The 23,526-nt window shown below is 42.7% G+C and overlaps 1 protein-coding gene across 2 annotated transcripts in view; it reads right to left on the reverse strand.

The window, feature by feature from the left end:
• Positions 1-22,700, reverse strand: part of LOC101156808 (pre-B-cell leukemia transcription factor 1) — a 43,255-nt gene extending 20,555 nt beyond the window's left edge. For both annotated transcript variants that reach the window (XM_023954458.2, XM_023954457.2), the window contains exons 1-2: positions 22,262-22,700; positions 19,577-19,650 (exon numbers count right to left, since the gene is read on the reverse strand). In XM_023954458.2, the coding sequence (XP_023810226.1) occupies positions 19,577-19,650; positions 22,262-22,446 (259 nt within the window). In that variant the 5' untranslated portion in view covers positions 22,447-22,700. The remainder of the gene's footprint in view (positions 1-19,576; positions 19,651-22,261) is intronic.
• Between the last annotated feature and the right edge of the window lie 826 nt (positions 22,701-23,526).

Raw genomic sequence — 23,526 nt, forward strand, 5'->3', positions numbered from 1 at the left:
GAAGCATTCATCAATTGGATCAAAATATTATATCACAACCCCAATGCATCAGTTAGAACTAATAAACAGACTTCAAACAGGTTTTTTCTTGGAAGAGGAACCAGACAGGGCTGCCCACTCTCTCCTTCTCTTTTTGCTATATTCATTGAGCCTTTAGCTGCAGCAATAAGACAGAATGAGAGCATTATAGGAATAAAAACCAAACACAGCCATCATAAAATTAGTCTTTATGCAGATGACATATTACTGTTTTTAAGGAATTTACATTCTGTAAATGAAACAGCAATGATCATAAATGAATTCTCCTCCATATCAGACTATTCCATTAATTGGAATAAGTCTGTTTTATTACCACTCAACAGGAATATGGAACAAAGACTCACAATTCCAGTTAAAACAGGAAATATCAAATATCTGGGTATCTACTTTTCCCCCAAACTATCAGAACTGGTGCAGCTAAACCACACCCCATTACTGAAAAGCATACAGGACGATCTAACACGCTGGACCAACCTGCCTTTGTCCCTTATGGGCAAGGTAGCCACGGTTAAAATGAAAATCTTACCCAAGGTTAATTATCTCTTCTCAATGATTCCCACACAACCGCCATTAAAATGGTTCAAAACATTAGACTCATCCATATCAAGCTTTCTATGGAACAACAAACCTGCAAGAATTAGTCTAAAAACTTTAAAATCTGCAAAAAACTGTGGAGGATTAGAATTACCTAACTTCCACAAATACTTTCTTGCAAATAGATTACAATACATCTTAAAATGGTTAAAAAATAATCCAGAAACCAACTCATGGTTAGACTTGGAACAGGCGTTATGTGGAAAGATCAACCTGTCACAGCTACCATTTATTAGCCAAACAGTTAAAAAACAGGATTGTTTCAAAAGCATTAATATAAATGCCACCTTAACAGCCTGGTGGGAATTTCTCAAAATATCAAAATCATCAATTCAACCGTGCAAAATGACACCCATCTTGAACAACCCGGACATCCTTATTAACAAAAAAATGATTCACTTCCCAGCTTGGCAAGCAGGGGGCATAAAACAACTAGAGCACGTAATTATTGATAGAAGATTCATAACCCCCCAGGAATTTCAGGACAAACATGGAATAAATAACTTCTTGGAATATCAGCAACTTAAATCAAGTATTACTAAAAAGTATAAAATTAAAGACGACGATTTAAAGCTACCAGATGTAGTTACCACTCTGATTAATTTTTCAATGTATAGAACTCTCTCCAAAATATACAAACTTTTATGTAATTTAGATAACAATATTGCCCTTCCAACAAAAAAATGGGATGCAGATTTGAGCATCAGCACAGATGAAAGCTTCTGGTCAGAACTTTGTCTAAACACCTTTAAACTGACAAAAAGTCCAAATCTGCAGCTAATCCATCTCAAAACTCTTCACAGAATTTACTACACTGGACAGAGGATGTTCAAGATGGGTCTCAGTAACTCAGACATTTGCGAGCACTGTGATAATAATCTACCCGACAGCTACATGCACGCACTGTGGTTCTGCACTCCTGTCCAGGCTCTCTGGCAGCAGGTATGTGCCGATTTATCAGTCTGGCTTAAGGTTTCAATCACTGCCTCACCGTCACTTTGTGTGCTTGGTGACATGAGTGCCATCGATATAGAAGAAGGATTAGCATCTATCATTTTCATAACTCTTTGTATTGCCAAAAAAACTATTTTAATAAATTGGAAAAACAAGAAAAATATAAACATAAGTCAACACAGAAATCTGCTGTTTGATCATATCAGCTTGGAAAAAATGTCAGCCCAAAGCTCAAGTAACTTTGAAAGAATTCAGTCTCTCTGGTCTCCTGTGGTTGACTCCATGACTTAGGGGGTGGGGGGCTTGGTCGTCGCTGCTCCTTGCCCTTCTGCCGTGGTATGGGGTGGGGGTTGGGGCTTCCGGTGCCTGGCGGGGGCGGTGGGGGGCTCCGTTGGTCGGGGGGTCGGGTCCGGTGCCTGGGTGGGGCGGGCTGGGGCGCTGCGTGGCCCTCTGGGCTTGGGTGTGGGGGTGCGTGGTGGGGGGGTGGGGTGGTGGTCTGGCTTGGCTTGGGGGGGTGGTCCCTTTGCCTGTGCTGGGGGGGGTTGGCGGGGGGCCCTGCTCGGGTGGGGGGGGCCCAGCGGCGCCGGATGGGCTGCCCATCTGCACCTGGGGCTGGGATCGGCCCTTCCCTGGCTCTGGGGCGGGACGGGACAACCCTCTCGGGGCCCCCGGTCGCTCTGGGTGTCACCCGCTTCGGCTGCGGGGTCTGGGGTGGGGTGGGGTGGGGGGCTTGTCGGCCCTGTCCTGTGGGGGGGCGTTCTGGGGGGGAGGGGGGGCCCATTATTAGTACGGGTCGGGGGGGCTAGCGGGTCGGGGTCTCCGCTGAGGCAATCAGTGGTTGCCTCGGCCGGTTGGCCTCCTCGGTCCCGTCGAGGCCTGACCAGAGCTCTTCTAGGGCCGGCGTCTGGGGGTGGGGGCCTGGGCTTGCTCCGGGGGGGGGGCGACGCTTTCTGGCTCCTCTCTCTCTGTGTGGGGTGGGTGGTGCCGGGCCTGGGGTGTCGGCGCCTCCGGGGGTGGGCCCCTGGGCTGGGTGGCCCTGGCCCCTTTGCTGGGGGTGGGCTGGGGGACGGCTGTTTGACCACCGGGGGACAGTCTACCAGCTGTCCCCAACTTACCCCCTTCCTTATATAACCTCATATTAGGGTGAGGGGGTGGGGGGTCTAGCCTGCGATGCGCCTTGGGGGGGGGCTACTTGGGAGTGGCCCCCCTCCTATGGTTGCCGTATGGAGTGGGCCCCCCCTCTTTCGGTTTTATTTGCACCTTAGACATGTAGGGTCCTTGGTAGGGGGGGTGCTTGGACATCACTGCAAGCAAGCAGCAGATGTCCTCCTGGCACCCTACCCGCCAATTTTAACCGCACCTTAGACATTTAGGGCCCCTTGGTGTGGAGGGTGAGGGGACATCACTGTGAGTAATCAGGAGATGTCCCCTTAGTGCCCTACTCGCCAATTTTAACTGCACCCCCCTTAGTACACACACCCCTCCCCCTTCAATATATACATTCAAACATAAACACACACACATGCACACAAACACCCTCTCAAACACCCATACACGCACACACATTTTACAAGGAAGGTGGGACCTGGGTCCATCTGTCCCCTACCCCTTCCCTGGTGGGGGGTGCGGGCCCCTTGGCGATGGCGGCCGTGTCCCTTGGGTGCCGGCTCCCTGGGCCCGGCGGTGCTCTCTCCGCACGGTGGGGGGGTTCATATTACACCTGAGCCGGGGGTGTTTGTGTCCCTGGGGGGTGGGTCCTGGTCCTTGCCCCTGGGCGCTGGGCCCCGCCAAACTTCCAACATGGCCGAGCCTGGTCGGGCCATATTTATAACATCCCTTGTGGGCCGCCCTTTTTTCCCCGGGGTTCCCCCCTCCTGGGCGGGGGCGGCGGGCCCCTGCCTTGCTCCTACCTGGACCAACCGTGGGCCGGGTGGGTGGCTGCCTGGAGTGCGGAGCGGGTCTCCCTTGGGGGGTCCTGGCTCGTACCTGGGGTCGGGGCGGGGGGATGCCCGGAACTCCTGGGTGGTGGTGGGGTGCTCGTCTGGGGCTGTGGGCGTCCCTCTCCGGTGGGGCCCTGCGTTGGGCTCTTCCGGCGCGGCGGGGGGCTGCTTTCCTGGCTGGGCTGGGGCGGCGCTCTCTTTCCCTCTGCGCCTCCCTGCTCTCTGGCTCTGGGGGCCTCGCGGCGGTCCTGCTGGCCCTGGCCTGGGTGGCGGTCTTGGTCGCCCGGGGGGCGGTTGTTCCCTGCCTGTTCCCGTGTGGCGTTGGGGGAATTCCGGCTGCCGCTGCTGCTGCGGCGGGGGTATGGGTGTGGGGGTGGCTGGGCGCTCCTCCTACTTCTTTTCACATTCCACCATCCATTTTAGAAGAACATAAACACTCACCTGAGCACAGGTGTTAGCTCACCTTTGCACTAATAGTTTGCATGATTGAATGAATGAAAGATTTCACACTAGTTGGTTTAAAGGCATAGGTATGCGTTCGTGAACACTATCTGTTTTGTGTGCATGTTGACATGTGGACATTTTTGCGGCTAGCAGGTGTGTTGATAATATTTGAGTGTGTGTGAACAGGCCCCGCCCTTTTTGTACTACATTTGAACCGTACCGTAACGATAAACAACCAGTAAACCTGTCTGCTCTATGCTGCTTCATGGTCTTACCCCCCTTCCCCTCCTATTATCACCCTCCTACCCCCCCCTCTCTCTAACGTCCCTCTCTCTTCTTCCCCTCTTTCCTTTTCCGTCCGGTCCAACACCAAAGATTTTCAAACATGATTGAAATTAATAAATTTTGGCCTCAATTACAAAAGGGGTTTATTCAGACATACCTTTGGTTTGTCTGAAGATGAATAACCCCTCTTGTTAAAATAAAATATGTCCAACACAAGAGGCCCTCAGCTCTCATCTGTTTGCCTAGCTGTTGGACAGGACAAGTTAAAAAAGAAAAAAAAAAAAAAAAAAAACGCCACGTGCCAACTGAAACGTTAAACTATTATCCAGCAGCTGCCTGTCATCAGTGTGAGAGCCACATTACAGCCTCCTCTCCCTGAAATGGCACACAGACCAATAACTCCTCTTTTTATATACTAACCCCAGATTTTTGAGTTGGGCCAATAAAGCTTTAAATGTCACAAAGGGCCCATTATGGAGCTAGTAAAATAGGCAAGAAAAGCAGTCAGATCCCTGTGCTCTATTTTCTCATATAGTAAAGGTTTATCTCTGTAGATTGAGAGTCAACGAGGGAGCGACTGAGCACCTTTACTGCTACAGAGAGTGACAGGCTGCTGCATCTTTTCTGTGAACAACGCTGCATGCTCAAACCTTTTCCCTCTCAAAACAAGAAAATCTCTAACTGAGAGTGATGCACAGCAGCGCCAAGATTAACAACAAGCAATGGTGGGATGTCCACTCAGGATTTCTGCGGCATCTAACACTTGGCTGGCAGAGTGGCACGGGCTTCAGTTCTTAGATGTACTGCTGCAAATAGTCAAAAAACTTAGGTTGAGTTGGGCCAGAGTTGCTGTTGCCCGCCCCCCAACAATAACTCAATCAAGTAGCACGATGGAAGCATGTCTTTTCCTGTTACTGACACCACCGAGAAGAGCGTGCACATCTTGCAGTGTTGCTCAGCTAAGGGGCTATTCTTATGATGAAGAGTGATGGAACAAAGCCCGGTGCTGTCTGTGCAGCTGCTAAACCCCCCCCCCACACACACACACAGGAGGCTGCTCCAGGCTCCGAGCGGCACAAACATGTACGCCTTAGACGAGGTAACCTTCAGAAAGCTGCTGCTTTCTCCGGGGGAGCTTCAGAAGATAAGGATGCCGCCGAGCCTCTGCACATGCTGCACTAGGCACACGTGTTCTTTATCAAGAAGAGCACCACTTAATTCTCTCTCGACGTGAGCACACAGCTGCAGTCTGAAGAGCGAAGCAAAAATGAAAAAAATACAACACCATTCTTCTGTCTCGCTGGGGTTTGAGGTCAGAATAGATGAAAGTTAGGATGGAAGAGAGTTTTTGGTAATTTTATGGCGGAGTTATGCTGAGATAAAACTTGCTGTCCATCGTCTTCTTTGCTGAAGATGCTTCTGCTCTTGGGAGGCATAGCTAAAACACGACTTGCATCTCTGTGGTAGAAATGTCAGACCTCACTGTTCTGATCTAAAACCAGCACTCTTTGGAACAGCTTTGAGTGTCTGCAGATGAGTCCTGTGCTGATTACGAAATGTTATGATTTGAAAAGTTCAAATTGATTATGGTTCAATCAGAGATCATTACAGCTGAGGTCGGATGCTGACATGAGGGCAGAACTTTTCCAGCAGGACAAAGGATCATTCCAGACAGAAAGGACAGAAAGCAAAGGATCCTAGTGTTTACCCACAGCTTTCAAAATATCACTTTTGTGAGTTCACCAAGACTTTCCACAGACATACATTTTGAGATTGGTGGATAGAGTTCTGGCAAACATAGAAAGAAGCAACAGAGCCAGAAGATGCCTATCTTCATTGACCACTGACAAAGACAGCAGCAGTAAAGAAAAACAGCACCTGTCTCCTTTCTGCTTGATTCATGTCTCATTTTTGCTGCATCCACTACAACCAGCACACAACGACTCATATCTGTCTTAGATGTTTCTTGTCTGTCAGACTGAATCAATAAAGCAACATTTCAATCCTGGTCCTTTGGACTCAGTTTCAGACAATCCTGTATGCCAAGTGCTTCCATCAGACAAAACAGAGGAGGAGAGGAGCAAAATAGAGAGCCGAGAAGAAGCAGACAAAATCCAGACAAAATCAAGTCAACTGTGTGCAAACACACTCAGAGCTTTCAGTGAAAAAGCAACACATATGTACCTTTCAGGTATGTGGGAAAGTCAAATGCATTTTTTCTAGTCTCTGTTAATATTATGGGTGGCACAGGTGTATGGACATAACTCAGCCACCTAAGTAGGACGATCTTAGCACAGAAAAGTACGAACATAGGAATATCCCAACTTTAAATTAGAGCATTGGAACTTCATATCACCAGAACTTTACAAATCTAAGATGACAGAATATTCTACCATGAAAACATCTGATTATCCGATTTGAGGATCAGAACATTAGCACAATAAAGAATCTAAACATCAAAACACAAAAACAGTTGAACATCCAATTCATATGAACATCAAAATAGTCAAATATTAGAACCTTTAACAGATACCCCGCGTAGCATAAAGTCTAAATATAAGCATCTACAAACAGCAGAACATTAGAGCATTAGATTCTGAGAATAAATATGTTTCAACTTCAGATATCAGAACATTTTAACATCGGACCCCGACAGCTGAAAATACCTGAACATCAGTTTTTCAGAACATAAAAAGGTCCATAAGAGAACTTTGGATCTAAATACTAGAAAATCACAATGTTTGAACGTGCAAAACATTAGAACTTTCAAACATCACAATACTGTAGCATTAAAACATCCAAATATTAGAAAAGCAGAGATTTGGGCATGAGAATAATTGAATTCTTTAACACAAGAGAGTCTGAAGAAAAAAACATAGAAATACAATAGTGTGGAAACTTTCCACCTTTTTTAATACAAGGGAATGCATGAGATCAACAAGAAAAAGGAAATATTGATCAACACCCAGTTGTGTGCAAAGGACATCTGAACATAAGAACACCAGAAAAACAGAACCTCAAAAGTATCAAAACACCAGAAACAGCTAAATAGCTGAGAGACTGTGGGTTCCAATCTGTGGTCAGGTGATACTAATAATAAAAAAACCTTCAAAAATGTAACTTAATGCCTTCCTTAAGGCTTTACACACTTCATCAAAACAACACTAAATGTTGGCTTGATGAGTTAAATCAATAAGGTTAGAAGAGTAAAGCACCCAACATTCCAAATGACTGAGCATTAATCTGATGGTCACAACACCTGAGCACTGGAACGAAAGAACATGAACATCTCAGAATAGCAAAACGTTCATAATATACAACATTATAACATCCAGACATCATTACAACTTCACTTCCAACATTAGGACATCCAAACATGAGAATACTTAACCTCAAAACACCGAAAGCAACTGGAATGTGGAATATTTTCAATGCAAACTACTAAACACTAACATTTAGACCAGAACCAGAACAGACAAACTGAACAGTTCAGAACATCTCAAAATCGAACCATCACAACATCAGAACATCAAAACATCAATGCACCACAACAATTGAAATCTGAAAATCCTAAACATCAGATAAAGGATTGTCATTATTTTATAAGTTTAGTTTATAAGAAATTTTGGCTTATAGTTCATGTAAACATGATCGCGCTTTTTTTTGTTTGAAAAAAAGAGTAGAAATACTTCATTTTGAAAGGAACACTTTTCAAAATAACTGCACTTTATCATAAAAAGTACAGTAAAAAATGTACAGGAAGTGGTAACAAGGTCAACATCAAAAACTTTGTTTGACTTAATGTGTTTTATTGTAATGTAATGGTATTTTTAGGATTTTTCTTTCTGTCTATTCTGTTAAGCTCTTTAAGATGGTTTTTGGTAGTGTTAGAAGATTTTTACTCTGCACCTTTTAATGTTCATTTTACAACATACTTTTCATGTTTCACCATCCAACCCACTTTCCGAATAAAATACATTAGCTCTTTCAGCAATATAAAAAAAAGGCTTTGTCTTGTTTACATTATGTATAGAATTGAAATGTCTTCAAAAATAAAGCTGACAAAAAACAAACTGACAAACCTTTGCATCAGACCATTTTTACATCAGAAAATCTGCAACATCAGAACACAAAGTATTCCTAAAATACTTTAGGAATACTTGAAGGGGCGTGGTCAGGTCTCATGTGACAGGGGTCTCCTGTGAAATAAGTTGAAGAGCGTGCACACTGCAACTGGAATCCACCCAATACATGTCATGCCATGAAGCCATGCCTCTTTTTTGTGTCACAGTTCTGAGCTTCGTGCAGCTATCCCACAAAGCCACACGTCTCGTTAGTGGAGAGGGGGGGGGGGCGGGTAATTATGCAAATGATCCAGCTAGAGTCATATCAACGAGCTGCATGCACCATTATCGTTTGTGCTGTGGGGCGCGCCCCCCTTCTTGATCATTCATACAGAATCATGGCCTAATGGCATACCATTACCATAATTGCACAAGTAGTGTTGCAAGCCTCCCTTCTGCTCTGTCAGCCGAGAAACGGAGAGGAGGGGGTGGGAGAGCATAGAGGGGGCAAAGAAAATTTAATTAACCCAACTCTTTCACCACTCCCCCCCACGGTAAGTGTCTGTTTTCCAGACAGGACAGATACTTTCTGGAGACCTAGTGATGATGAGCCTTGGTTTCAGGCTGGTGTCTGCCAGGCGGAATAAAATTATTTTTTAATTAATCCTTAATTAGAACACGAGGTAGCTCAGATTCTCAAACCCTCCTAATGCTCCTGTCTTTAATTAATGCTGCACATTCATTTAGGCTAACAAGCTGTGGACTTTAAATGCCACATAAATTCAACACTGTCATTCCTGCAGGTCACAGCAACACCACCAGACCACTAGGGTGCTCTGCAGAAATCCAGATGCAGATAGCTGTGGAGGCCATGGGATCAGTCACAGAAAAGAGTCTCAACAGGAGCATGTTGCAGGCCAAGCCTCCTGCAAAACAAATCTGCACAATAATCACTCCTCCACCGAACTTCACAATCAAAGTCAGACAGCCAAACTCAGGCATTTTTAAATCAGATTGACAGATTGATCCTGATCACTCAGGAGGAAGCGTCTCCTCTACTCTAGAGTCCAGGAGATATTTGAAAACATGAAAGTTGGAGTCTGCAATGATTAGCTCTACGGAAGGTTGGTGAATTCTGTGTTTTGGTTTCTGGGTTTTTGTTTTGATTTCTGAAATGTAATCTAGCTTTTTATTTTTATTTTCTTTTTGCTTTTTTAAGTGTTGTGATCTTCAATACATTTTTGTGTTACATATTAATAGGATTTGAACTTCAGTACCACTGTACCTAAATATCTCGTTAACGTCAAATTCCTGTCCTACAGTAAAATGTACTTTTACATGTATGTCTTGTAAATTTCATACACTGACCAAAAATATAAACGCAACACTTTTGTTATTGCTCCCATTTTTTATGGTATGAACTCAAAGATGTGAAACATTTTCCACATACACAAAATAACCAGTTCTCTGAAATATTGTTCACAAATCTGTCTAAATCTGTGATAGTGAGCACTTCTCCTTTGCCGAGACAATCCATCCCACCTCGCAGGTGTGCCATATCAAGATGCTGATTAGACAGCATGATTATTGCACAGGTGTGCCTTGGCCTGGCCACAAGAAAAGGCCACTTTGAAATCTTCAGTTGTATCACACAGCATAATGCCACAGATGTCGCAAGTTTTGAGGGAGCATGCAATTGGCATGCTGATAGCAGGAATGTCCACCAGAGCTGTTGCTAGGGAATTGAATGTCCATTTCTCCACCATAAGCCGTCTCCAAAAGCGTTTCCGAGAATGTGGCAGCACATCCAACCGGCCTCACACAGACCACAGACCATGTGTAACCACACCAGCCCAAGACCTCCACATCCAGCATGTCCACCTCCAAGATCGTCTGAGACCAGCCACTCGGACAGCTGCTGAAACAATCGGTTTGCATAACCACAGAATTTCTGCACAAACTGTCAGAAACCTCTCAGGGAAGCTCATCTGCATGCTCCTCGTCCTCATCGACCTCACTCTAGTTCGTCGTCGTAACCCGACTTGAGTGGGCAAATGCTCACATGCGATGGCGTCTGGCACGTTGGAGAGGTGTTCTCTTCAGAGATGAATCCCGGTCTACACTGTTCAGGGCAGATGGCAGACAGCGTGTGTGGCGTCGTGTGGGTGAGCGGTTTTCTGATGTCAATGTTGTGGATCGAGTAGCCCATGGTGGTGGTGGGGTTATGGTATGGGAAGGCATATGTTATGGGCGACGAACACAGGTGCATTTCATTGATGGCATTTTGAATGCACAGAGATACCGTGACGAGATCCTGGGGCCCATTGTTGTGCCGTACATCCAACAACATCACCTCATGTTGCAGCATGATAATGCACGGCCCCATGTTGCAAGGATCTGTACACAATTCTTGGAAGCTGAAAATATCCCAGTTCTTGCATGGCCAGCATACTCACCGGACATGTCACCCATTGAGCATGTTTGGGATGCTCTGGATCGGCGTATACGACAGCGTGTACCAGTTCCTGACAAAATCCAACTTTGCACAGCCATTGAAGAAGAGCGAACCAACATTCCACAGGCCGCAATAGACAACCTGATCAACTCTATGCGAAGGATATGTGTCGCACTTCATGAGGCAAATGGGGGTCACACCAGATACTGACTGGTTGTCTGAGTCCCCTGACCCCCTCAATAAAACAAAACTGAAGATTTCAGAGTGGCCTTTTCTTGTGGCCAGTCTAAGGCACACCTGTGCAATAATCATGCTGTCTAATCAGCATCTTGATATGGCACACCTGCGAGGTGGGATGGATTGTCTTGGCAAAGGAGAAGTTCTCACTTTCACAGATTTAGACAGATTTGTGAACAATATTTCAGAAAACTGGTTATTTTGTGTTTGTGGAAAATGTTTTACATCTTTGAGTTCATACCATAAAAAATGGGAGCAATAACAAAAGTGTTGCGTTTATATTTTTGGTCAGTGTAAATAAAACTAATGTAAATCTAATAAATGTCTTTTCTGGTTACTTGTCTTCTTCATATATTTTAAATGTCCTAAATAGGATTAAGCATCAGAGTGGATCACCAGTCAGTTTTCTACAGCCTGCAGATTAAACATTCATGTCTTGATGGTGTGGAAATCTCTGTTCCACCAGTAATAACCACTTCAAACAAACTCCCTCACAGCGGCTTCCCATTCCTCTCCAGCCTGGTTTAGTTTGACACTTTGAGCTGGTAAGTAAGTGGGGAGTGAAGAGCTGCAGAGGAATTCATTAGAGGCGCCCCCACGGGCTTTAGGCTGGAGCGTAATGACGGTGTGTGTGTGCGTATGGGGTGGGATAGGGGGTAATGAAATAAACATGAGGGCTCAGCGCAGACCGTTCAGACCTTCAGCTGATTAAATCAGACTGGACCCGAGCGGCATTGGAGCAAGGGGGGGGGGGGCATCGTCTTCAACCACAGATCCACACCCACAGTCTATGTGAGAGCACACGTGTGATAGCATTGATCTTTCCAGTCTCTTCCTCTTCATGTCATTAAGAATACCCATTACTCTACCGCACACAGGGCTTGGCTGTGCTACATTATTAATGTCACAGCAACTCTTCATCAGTCCCCCTCTACATAAACCGTCCTTTTCATGTAAAATTACAGGAATGTCTGTCTGCTTCATTGGATCAGGGATAATGGATTCCAAAAAAAAAGAGACAGGAATGTGGAGACAGAATGCAGCTGTGAACCTGCTGAGCATTTTTGCATCTAACGTCTTCCTTCCTGCAGGAGAAGGCCAGGTAATGCATGAGCTTGATGCACAAACACACAACTGTGCATTATAAGGGGCCTCAGAACATTTCTGCATGACAACCTAAAGCCCTTTTTTTAAATTGATATGTCTGCAATGTGATTTGATTTGTTGAAAAGTATCAGGAAGATGTGATTGACATTTCAGGAGCATAAACTCACAACTGAACATTTTCTTAGGGGTGTTGACCAAGTCATGAGCTTTAAAACTACACTACTCCTCTGCAGTTTTAAATAAAGTTCTAAAGTTCTGACACTTTTCATCTACAGCTACTGAAAATCTTATTAATTGGTAAATAATTTTCATATATCAGAGACTTATAATTTATACTAAAATGTCAATTTGACCGTGACTTCAGATAAAAAAATATTTGCCTGTTTAAATGAACTTAATGTCAAATTAATTAAATTAATCAAATCAGTTTCATCCTCTGATCTGTTATTTGGGACAATGTGATAATATAAAGATTTTTTTTGCTTTTATTAGCTAAAATTCCTAAACACACAGACTTGTACATACTATTGCAATGTCTTAAATTCATGGAACATTAAAAAGCAATAAAATATAAAGATTATCATTAAGAATACTTGATTTTATCCACATAGTATTAGTATTATTGAGTTGACCCGTATTTAAAGGAAATTACAGTGTCAGTTAAATAGAAATAATAATAAACAGATAAAAACATAATTACAGTGCACACACGTCCCTACAAAACAAAAGGAAAATACTTAGTATTTTGCTTTTAAAAGCCTCTTATTTGTGTTTTTTTGCAAGCTAACCAACAAAGAAAAAAACTTGCTCAACATTTCTCTGTTTTTATATTTATTTCTTTGATCAAGATTTATATCCCATTACTCCTTTCTTATGTTACAAGTATGTTTATAATACATATATGTACGGTAATCTCACATAGATTCCAGACACAGCTTAACCAATCAGAGGCTGTTGAGGTTCTCCCTGAGTTTTCTGAGGGTTCACCAACATCTGGAGAACCAGACAGGTTGGTTCTTCGTGAATGATCCAATGAAACAGACACAGCTGTGTTTGCTAAGTGAGCAGCTGCCTCATTCTGACTAAAAATGCTCTGAATTTATTTGGCCTTTTAAAATATTACAGTCAAAGCCACGGTTTATGCTACTTGTAAGCTATTGCAACTTATATAAACGTTAAATGCTTAACAGGGTCTTCCACTTTTGTGCATGCAATCTTAATGTAAGATTACGGTGATCACATTACATCACAAGAGATGACAGATGAAAAGATGACAATATTGTCTAAGACCAAGAAAAAGCTTCCTGATGACCAATTACGCAGAGACAACGCCCGGATCTTCATCGCGGTTTGTGTTGAAGAATGTGGAGCAGTGCCCTTTTGCATTGTTGCTTCATCAGCCAGAAACCAAGGCCACCTAAACTTAAAATCCAACTAAGTGATCCCTTATGCTCTGCATTATTTAGGCACACTTAATACAGACTTTATTGTTTTTAAATGACAGTGTGTCCAGAGTGCCCTGTATTTTGATTAATGGTTGTGTTTTGCTGATACTGAAGTGATTTTGAGGGGTACCCGTGTCAAAATGCCTCTGTTTTTTTGTGTGGATGAGTTGCAAACAAGCTTTTATGTTATTGTGAATACAATCACGTGTAGCGTGTCTGACTGTGGTTTCTTTTTATATGGTACTAACAAAATTAGGAGGTGGCATTGCTACGGTAACATTTCTTTTAGTGGCATCAGTCTGTTTTTTTTTTACGTGTCGAAAAAACAAGTTAGGATGTTACTGTGAATACGCTAACGTGGCTAACGTTTAGTGGTGGTGGAGACTGCATTCAGTTAATAAAGTCTAATTGACTTACGGACTACTGCCTCTGACTCTTTTGTCTCCTTTAATGTACCTTATATTTCAGTGCACCTTACGTCACAAGTTCAAAAAGAAAAAATCATTGATGGTGCACCTTACAATCTGCGCCTTATAGTGCAGAAAATCTACATGAATTCTCATTTGTCCTCCACTTGAATGGACTTGGAAACGACCCCATTAAATTTAGCTTTGCATGTTGTTTTGGACTTTTTGTGAAGCGCTTTGACTCAACCTCTGTAAATTTGGCACTTTAGAAAAAGGTGAATTGAATAGAATGTCTGTAATTTACAGTGCATCTTGTTTCCCTCATCATGAAAAAGAAGCTGGATGAAGCGCTAAGCAAAATAACTGAGTCTTCGTGTGATCTTGGAATCTAACCACGTGCTTTGCTCCTTCCGTTATTTGAAGAAGCAGTGAATGCTTAAAATACACCCCCCCCCCCCCCCCCCAGCAGCACCACCATCATATCCAACTGAAGGTATGATTTTAATCAAAGGGCAGAACGTGTGACAACACAGGTGATTTTCCCCGTCCTCCACTACAGCCTCTCAGGAGTCACATGATTGACAGCTCTATTTTCCTAGTTCCACTTCCAACCACATAGCTGGCAGAGACCCCCCCCCCCCCCCCCCTTCTCTTCTCCACCACCAAACTCACAGAGCAAATACAATGACAGTAGAAATAAAAGCCAAATTAACTCTCTCAAAGGCTCATGGGAATATCCTGCCTTGTCTTCGGGAATAGAAATCCCAAACAACTTCTCCTCCAGGAGGCCAATTCAACATCTGCCCCCCCGACATAAACAGACACTAGAAGACCAGGCAGCGAGGTCAACAGGTACAGACAACACATGACGGACACGGGTACGACACAGAGCGCGTGCATGTGACAGCAGCTGCAGGACAGCCTTCCAGAACTCTGTTGTGCTGACACTCAAGAAACAAAGATTTCTGTGAGCTTCTCTGCAGCTGTTAATATTTTGCGACTGCTGCTCTGACACTTTCAGTGTCAGCCCAATTTGTGATACAACGAACGTTGGTGGTGGTGGTGGTGGTGGTGGTGGTGGGGGCACGAGTTGAGGGAGCTGATAGAGACGATGACAGCAGGGATGGATGCTGAACAAAAGTGGACAGAGTCTGCAGTTTCTGGATCTGACAGTCAGTTTCTTTTGAACGGGCCCTGGTAACAGCAGCACACTGCGACCCGTATCTGCATATCAGACTAAGATAAATGAGAAAAATCAGAGTCACTGAGAGAGCCACTTTATCACAGTCGCCTCATCTTCCATCTCCTCAGACCCCTTTATCTCATCTGTGTTGTCAGAATAATAACTTATCAGCTGTCGGCAGCAGCGGCTCCCGTGCACGTATCAGTCACAGCAGGAGTAACGGGGAGGTGCAGCTGCTTTTGCAGCAGCGACTAATGCTTGTTGATCATCTATTAACTTTCATCCTATTTTTATCTATGGAATAATCATGGTAGAAAATGTCAGGAAATGACCAAAGATCCCTTAACCAATGTGCTCGCCAAAGAGCATGAATTACAAATGTAAAGAATTACAGAGTTTAAAAATCTTTTTTAATAAAACCTAAAATTAAAGGAAATCTGTGCCCACATTTATTACACAAAAACTGTGAGTTTAACATAGAAAGTGAACAAACCTGGGATGAACGGAATCTAGGATTTTAACCAAGGAACTAATTATTAAAAACTGTTTAATTACCCAATTATAAACGAATAATACTTTAAGAATGAATGGTGTCCCGAAGGTAGAGGACACGGGGACACGGGAGGCAAAAACCATTGACGAAAAATAAAACGCCAACAAGGGGGTTCACCATCAATAAAAATGTATAAAACACATAACTGCCCTCTGATCCACACACTGTATGGAAACATGCACATAACCAAAAACACATGAGCAAACTTGTGCACACTCACACACACAAAACCCACATGAACACACCCATTTCATTATACCCAAGAATATGTGAACACACTTTTATGCCTGTGTAAATGATTACGTGTGAGTGTGTTGGGTCACCATCAGGACACCGTTTTATAATCAGCGGTAGTCTAACCTACAGCTTTGTATCGTTCTTGTTTTGGGGTTCTGTAAGGACCCCTAACTAAAACCTCAGTATGGCTAACTGAGCCAACTGAATTGTTTTTGTTTCTGCTTTTACCTCAAAGAAATTTATTGTCAGACTTGCGCTTTTAATTTCCAAAAATTCAGCAGCAAAAACAACCTCTTTCCATTTGCAGAAGTGTAGAAATGAACCCATGACCTTTGTTGGTCATGGCTGTGCAGGACCGGTGCAGCAGTAAATATCAAGGGGAATGTCAAGTTTGGATTGTCAGCGCTCATTGAAGTTTTCCTTTTTTTTTATAAAAAAAGAAAATGATAATGTGATGATGATGCAACTGTACAAACGACAACCCCCCCCCACACACACACACCAACAGAGGGGGAGTGGCAGTGCGCTATAGCGCCTGGGAGGTGACACACAAAAGCCAGGCTGCATGAATTATCTATCAGATGCAAATAAAAAGAGAAAATTTATCATGACTCTAATGCGGCCTGATGGGAGGAGGCACTCTCTCCCATGAGGAGCTGAGCGCTGAGTGGGGAGGTGATGTATGGGGGAACTGCATGAGAGGTGAAAAGCGTAGCGAGACTGACAGAGGAAGAGTGTGTGCGTGCTTGGGTGACTGCTGGGAGTGCAGACGGGATGTGTATGTGGGAGGGGGGGGTGTCCCAGGAGCTCAGGGCTAAAGTGGAATAAATGTTGATTAGTGTTGATTTTGTCCAACGAGCAGCCGGCAGCTAAAGTCAAGGCTGAGTTGTAGCCGCAGAAAGCCATTAATCTTGGTCTTTTTTAAGTGGAGTTTATTAATTTGTGCACTTTCGACAATTGCGAGAGCCCCCCCCCGTGCATGATAATTGTGGTGGCCAAGCCTCTAGTACTCTTAGCACACAGGAGGTGGCATCTGTGGGGAGCAGGGGAGAGCGGAGGAGGTGGGACTCAAAACACTATGTTACAGAAAAATTCAAACATCCAGAAGGAGCAAAACTTCTACTCTGACCAGATCCTGAGCTTCTTCAACTTTAGCTGCCCCTAACATTCTTAAAAACATGTTTTGTAAGGTTTTTTTCCCCCTAAAAATTTGTGGGAATAAAAGCAGTTCAGAATGACAACGTACTTCCTCTCCACTTGGAAAAAAATTGGAGGAATTGATGTCAATGTTAATCACTTTTAGTGCATGAAGACACTTTTGAGGCTTTAGGTTTTGTTAAATTTTGCAGCACCACACATACCTCCAGTTTCTCTGTTTTTAACTGTGAATTTCTGAGTCAGACATTCCCATAAGACGAATACTATAAAACCATTGAAACCTTTAAAGACCCACTCCAATGAAAATAGGGTTTTTGGTGTTTTTTCATGCTCTTATGGCATTTTCCTCATGATGGGGGGGGAAATAAAAAGAAAATTAAGTTTAAATATGAATTTCTGAGTACCGGTAGTTCTTTTTTCAAATCACTGTGAATCAGGAGCAGACGAAAACTTTTTGTTAGAAAAAGTTTGTAGCTGTGACGTAGAACCTACAACGGCAAGCTATTAGTATTGATACCAAAGTGATACTAGCGTAGTGAGATTGATACTTTTGATACTTTCGTCACAGTATTTCTTCAATACGTACATTAAAGAGGTTGAATTTACTTACAGAGTTCAGGCAAGCCCAGTGTCTATCTCTTTACAGTGTTACCAAATTGGGCAAAAAATTGCCACATTTGAGTAAATACCCACCCATTTTGCGCAAGAAACTGCCCAATATGGCAACATTGTCTGTCTGTGTAAACAGAGCACCTCCTTCTCTGCTTGCTTTTGTTAACTTTTTTCACTGGTGACTTTGATATTTTAGTACTGCCTTTAATTTAATTTTTAATTATATGTTTGTGATGGTGTTAAACTTACTTTTTTTTTAATTTTGCACTAGTTATTATTTTCTTATTATTAGTATTGTAGCATGCAATTATTACTATAAATGTTCTACATTTGATGTATGCTCAGTTCAGATTGTTGTAATTAGTTATTAACATTTTTTATTTTCCAAAAGTCTCTGTCCGGTGTTTTATTATACATTTATTTACCAAAAGATTCTATTTTTCCAAAATTAATCTATAATACAACATTTTAAGAAAAAAGTATTGGTATCAGTACCAATATCGGCAATACTAGCCAGTTAATTTCTTGATAGTGGATCAAGACCTTAAATCCCTGTATCGCCCCCCCTCACAAGCCACAAGCTCCCTGCTCCACTCCATTATGATGCATCCACTTGTAGACAAATAGATCCATGTACATCTTTGCTTGTAGTATGTCTGAGCTGGAATCTGGCTCTAAAGTGTATGGCTGGATAGCTCCATTTTTGCTTACTATTTTTGTTGCATCGATAATGTTAGGTTGGGAGCGTGAGGGGCGGTTAGCTAGTAGGGGAGCGTGTACTGTCAACAGATGGAAGACCGGCCGGCTAACGCCGCACCAACGGTCCTGCCCACAAGTCAGAGGCAAATTTCTGATGAACTGCTCAAAAACCATTGAGTTGTTTGACCAATCCATGATGCTGAGTGCCAAGTCTATGGTCTAACCTGACTGTGGATGTAAAGCCATGTTTTTGCAGACTCGGGACAAAAAAAATCCCACAAGCTGAGCTGTTTATGAAAATGAAAACAGCTTATTAACAAGAGCTTAACACAGAACAGTGGACATTGGGTTCATAAATGTTCACTAACCTATAAGTTTGGTTCACTAATTTGCACCAAAGATCAGAATCAGAATCAGAAGTACTTTTTTGATCCCACATGTGGGAAATGTGTGCGTTACAGTAGCATTGTAATCATAAAAGAAAAAGGAATAAAGAATAATTAAATTTAATATAAATTTAATCAGGGGGGTCACTGGCATTCCTGATGGCCTGGACAGCTTGGCTGTTTTTTCAATAATCAAGAATTAAATCATTTACTGAGTCAAAACAGTCAAATCCTGTTCAACACACTTTCTGTCAACTTCACCTTAAAATCTCAACAAAAATGAAAAAAGGCCTCCACCACTAAATTTATAGCAGTTTTTATAGGTCTACTTCAGTTTAACAGCTCTGACTTTTACTTCTTTCATTGACAGAGGAGGCGATGGTGTCGCTGGTCAGAATCTGTATTTGGTGAGGGTCAGGATGAGGGTCAGGATGGGGGTGGAACCAGCCACAAAAGTGTAACCACTCCTCAAAATATAAAAAAGAAATCCTATTGTGGACTCTCTGACTGCTTGTCTGGTAGCAAAGATTGAGAAGAAGAGGAGAGGAGGGCTTCATCAGGGGAGGATCCCCAGAAGGAGCAGTGTGCCTCTCACACTGTAAGGTCAGACAGGATACAAACATGAACACCTCCCTCACCACACCCCTCAACTCCACACACTTTCAGACTTCACTTTGTTTTGGGCGGGGGCCAAACGTAGGCAAATATTTCCAGTAATCTGGAGAAGTTTATATTTCAATAGCCCCCACCCCATTTCATGATAGCGACACCCAGTACCTGTTTTCTCCTTGATCTCACAGAGGACGTTGAAGAGAGCCGGCTTCATCCTGTGACAGTTCAGGCCATGTTTCCTGAAACGCAAGAGGGGGGAGGTTAGGACGGAATGATGAAAAATGCCCCCATTTCCTCCCATTAATGAAAATGAATTTATTCAGACTCTAATCCAGGCCAAAAGTGGGAGACAAAAGGTTAATTATTACATATTAAACAAAGTTAATATATGTATTAATAAATCTCTGATAATGAGGGTATCTACAATTTCTTAGGCAGGCTTCTAGAAGAGATGGTAATCCAGAGGTGGGGTCCACATGACCCTGACTTTATTTGTCAAATGAACGGGAGGTGAGCTGACACTGTCATTCTGTCTGATAGCTTTACCGTCAGACTCTTAAAGTGGTGGTTTTTACCCCTTTTGCTTCTACAGTTGATTGTAAGAAACAAAAGGGCATTAGAGGACAGCAAACCTCCAAAGGTCTGAAAAGATGCAGATTTAGGTTGTCTTATCTGAAAGGGAATGAAAGGTAGAGTTTTTAGTACTCTCCAATGATCACAGGGTTTATGTTCTTCAGAGCAACTGGACTTTTTAAAAAAATTCCCGCTTAAGCACAATCTGGAAATAATTAGAGCAACACAGCACCGGGCAGACACCCTGCCTTTAAAGTTCCACATTAACACGGCCCTCAGCACCAGTGGATATCCCAAATGGGCTACGGTGAAAGCCAAGAAAAAGAGAACCTGCAGGACTGAGCCAAGAAAACACAAGGAGTGACAGAGAAACAACATTGTTCCCCTTAGGGCAGTTATACTGAGGAGGATCTTCAGAATCCTGGTTCACTTCTAACCCAGCTATACACCCAATGACAAAACTCAAAGACAGTAGCAGAACAATTTAGTCCTTTTCCTGTGCAGCCATGACTGATCTGATCCATGGGGAAACACCCTCAGAGGGACGCCACAGCACATAAAAGACCATGACTCAGCAGTTCACATGCACCTGAAGGAAATATTTGGTGACAAATAAGTCAGATTCTAGAAATACAGAACAGATGGTTTAAAAGTGGAGTTAAATAAGCCATCTGTCAACATGAAAATAATCCACTTTCACAGTGGCGGGATCTCCCACACACATGTTTTCAGGTTTTAAAAAAAGGAAACCAGAATCTCCTCCACATCTGTCAGATGCAAACAATAAACCAGAATTGAGACTGATATCAAGTTACGGGACATTCTGATGAGAACTGGATCATTAACATTTCTTTATATAATAATATATTTACAAAGTTTAGTGCCACACAATGAAACTGTCAGCACATAAATAATCTGAACTTTCCTATCAGTTAGAAAAGAAACGATGCAGATGAGCATTAAAATGTCAATAAACTGAAGAGCGGACATCCTGGACCAGTCAGTGAAAATCTTCACAGATACTCTGGCAAAACAGAAATGAAACAAGGAGCTGTCTCATTTCAGAGGAGACCTGCCAGCATTGCTGAAATGATGCGTAATCCAGTGGAAAGAAATTTGATGTCAAGTTTTTCACTGGAACAGCTGAAGCAGGTTCATCGTGGATCATGAAGCTCATCATTCAACATCTTCAATTTCTTTCAAAAACAATTGTCTCTGAAAAAACAGAACTATTCCTCAAGAAAATTGCTTTAAAACTGGAAACAGTTGCTTTAAACTTGGGACCAATAAAAAACTGAGTAAAAAAACTCACTGTTAAGTGATAATGGATTAAGTGATTCAAATAAGTGTTGCAGCCACGCAAGCATTTGAATATAACCGTCCAAGACTAGAGTACTATATATTTTCTGCATGGAAAATGTAGGTTTTCTGAATCTGATAAAACCTGGAGAATATAAAGTGTAAATATTTCCACTAAATTATTTTGTTTTTAATTACTAAGTAGGGCATCTTATAACCCCCCCCCCCCCATGTGCGTCACTGAAAAAATAAAATTCAAAGATGAATTATTATGATTATTTGATTTTATTTAGTAAACTTGACAAAATTAAAATATAACAAATTTCAGTACCAAAACATTTAAAATTACATAAACAATCTCAGATTCCTGCTTTTAGTACGTTTCAAAACACATTTCATTATTATGTTTAGAAAGTATTTTAAATATTTTTTAAAGACTAAGACAAAAAACATTTGTTTTCTGTTTTCTATCGACAGAACGGACAGAGGGGCATGCACGAGGACAGTGTGCAGCAGATGTACAGCAGAAGCACAGAGGGAAGTGTGCGCGCTTGTTTCATCATCACCCGTAACAAGAAAGCCTCGTGTTTTTCTATGAAACTATATAAACGCAACAAAGTGTTGTGTTTGTGATTTTTAATGCATATATGAAGTAAAATGTGTCATTTATTATTATTGTGGACAATAATTAATAATATAATTAACTAAAATAATGTGTACTATTATTGTAATTATTATCAGTAGCCTGATAGTCTACTCATAAAAACAAATATTTATATTAAAAATTGGGGAAAAAATAGTTAATAGTTTAATATTATTGATTGTTTTAGACATATAATATATAAATGCAAAGCAATAAAACAAAAACAACAATAAGAAAAATGAGCTAAAATCAATCCTAATCATCTTTGGTCGTGTTTTGTCGTGTTGCTTCTTTGGGATCAGCGCTCTCATGCATGCCGACGCGTCCGCGCGTACCTGGCCTGCGCCTCGTCCAGGCTCTGGTCCGTGATGGTCATGATCTGCTGCAGGATTTCTCCGAGCTCCTGCTTCCGCGCGTCCCCGTCCGGCGCCGTGCCGCCCTCGTGCACGTGCTGCGGCAGGCCAGCGTGCGCGGCCATGCCTGGCGTGTGAGAGAGCATCATCCTGGGCTGCTCGTCCATGTCTGTCACCTGCTGTCTGCTGGAATCCCGGAGAATCACTGAATGAATCCCACAGGCTGGAGAAGGCGGTCCCCGTTCAGGAACGGCGGGTATCCGCTGCTGCTTCAGCCCCTTGGAGGTCCTGCGCGCGACAGCAGACCGCTTCACCCCCCCAATAAGTGCCTCCCAAACACGAGAAACGGAGAAGAGTGGATTTATTCCACTCTCTCCATCCTTGCGCCGCGCGGGCTGGACAGCGGCGACACGCACCGGAGTCAGACTCCGCCTCCCCCCAAGCAGGACCTGGTATGCTCCATTAGCCCCACCTGGAGGAGTAAGTCGCACGTGGATCACTGGGATGATGGAGGGATGCAGGATCAGAAGTGTCTGTTAACAAACATCCCCCATCCGTCCCTCCACCCCACCCCCCACGGGCGCGCACACGTTCCAAAAACAATGCTGTGATCAGAGTTTAGAGTCCAAGGATAAGCAGACCTGCAGACACCGAAAGGCCTTTAAAAAAATTCTCAATGGCTGAAAAAATTCGAGCAAATCATACATTTTCTTTTATTTTTATCGTTTTAAATAATCAGGAATTTTGTTTGTTTATTTTAGATTTGAGGCCTAAATGGCTGAAAACAGCAACTGACAGGTATGTTCCCCTTATTCATCTACCTTTAAAGAAGTGGGGGATTGACCACATCATATCTAAAACATCTATCAGCTAAAAAAAAAAATCTCTAAAGCAAATCAATAAGTCATATGTATACAGCTTTCAGAAATCCCATACTATGGTGACATTCACATTTCCCTTTGAAAACTCACTCTGATGAAAATTATGTTTTTGGTGTTTTTAACATGTTCTTGAAGCATTTTTCTCATGATGGAAGATATACTGTATATATAAAGAAAATTACGCTTAAAATTGCATTTCTGTATTTATATATTCAAATCAGAATCAGGAGCAGATGAAAAAATGGTGTTAAAAAAAACCTTAGTTGTTACACTCTACAATTGGCGGGCTATTCGCTCCCTTCTCTGCTTCATTCTGATGCATCCACTTGTAGACAAATGGATTCATGTGCAGTGCATCTTTGTTTT

The sequence above is a fragment of the Oryzias latipes genome, chromosome 4, assembly GCF_053564925.1.
Source record: "Oryzias latipes strain Hd-rR chromosome 4, Olatipes_Hd-rR_3.1".
NCBI lineage: Eukaryota > Metazoa > Chordata > Actinopteri > Beloniformes > Adrianichthyidae > Oryzias > Oryzias latipes.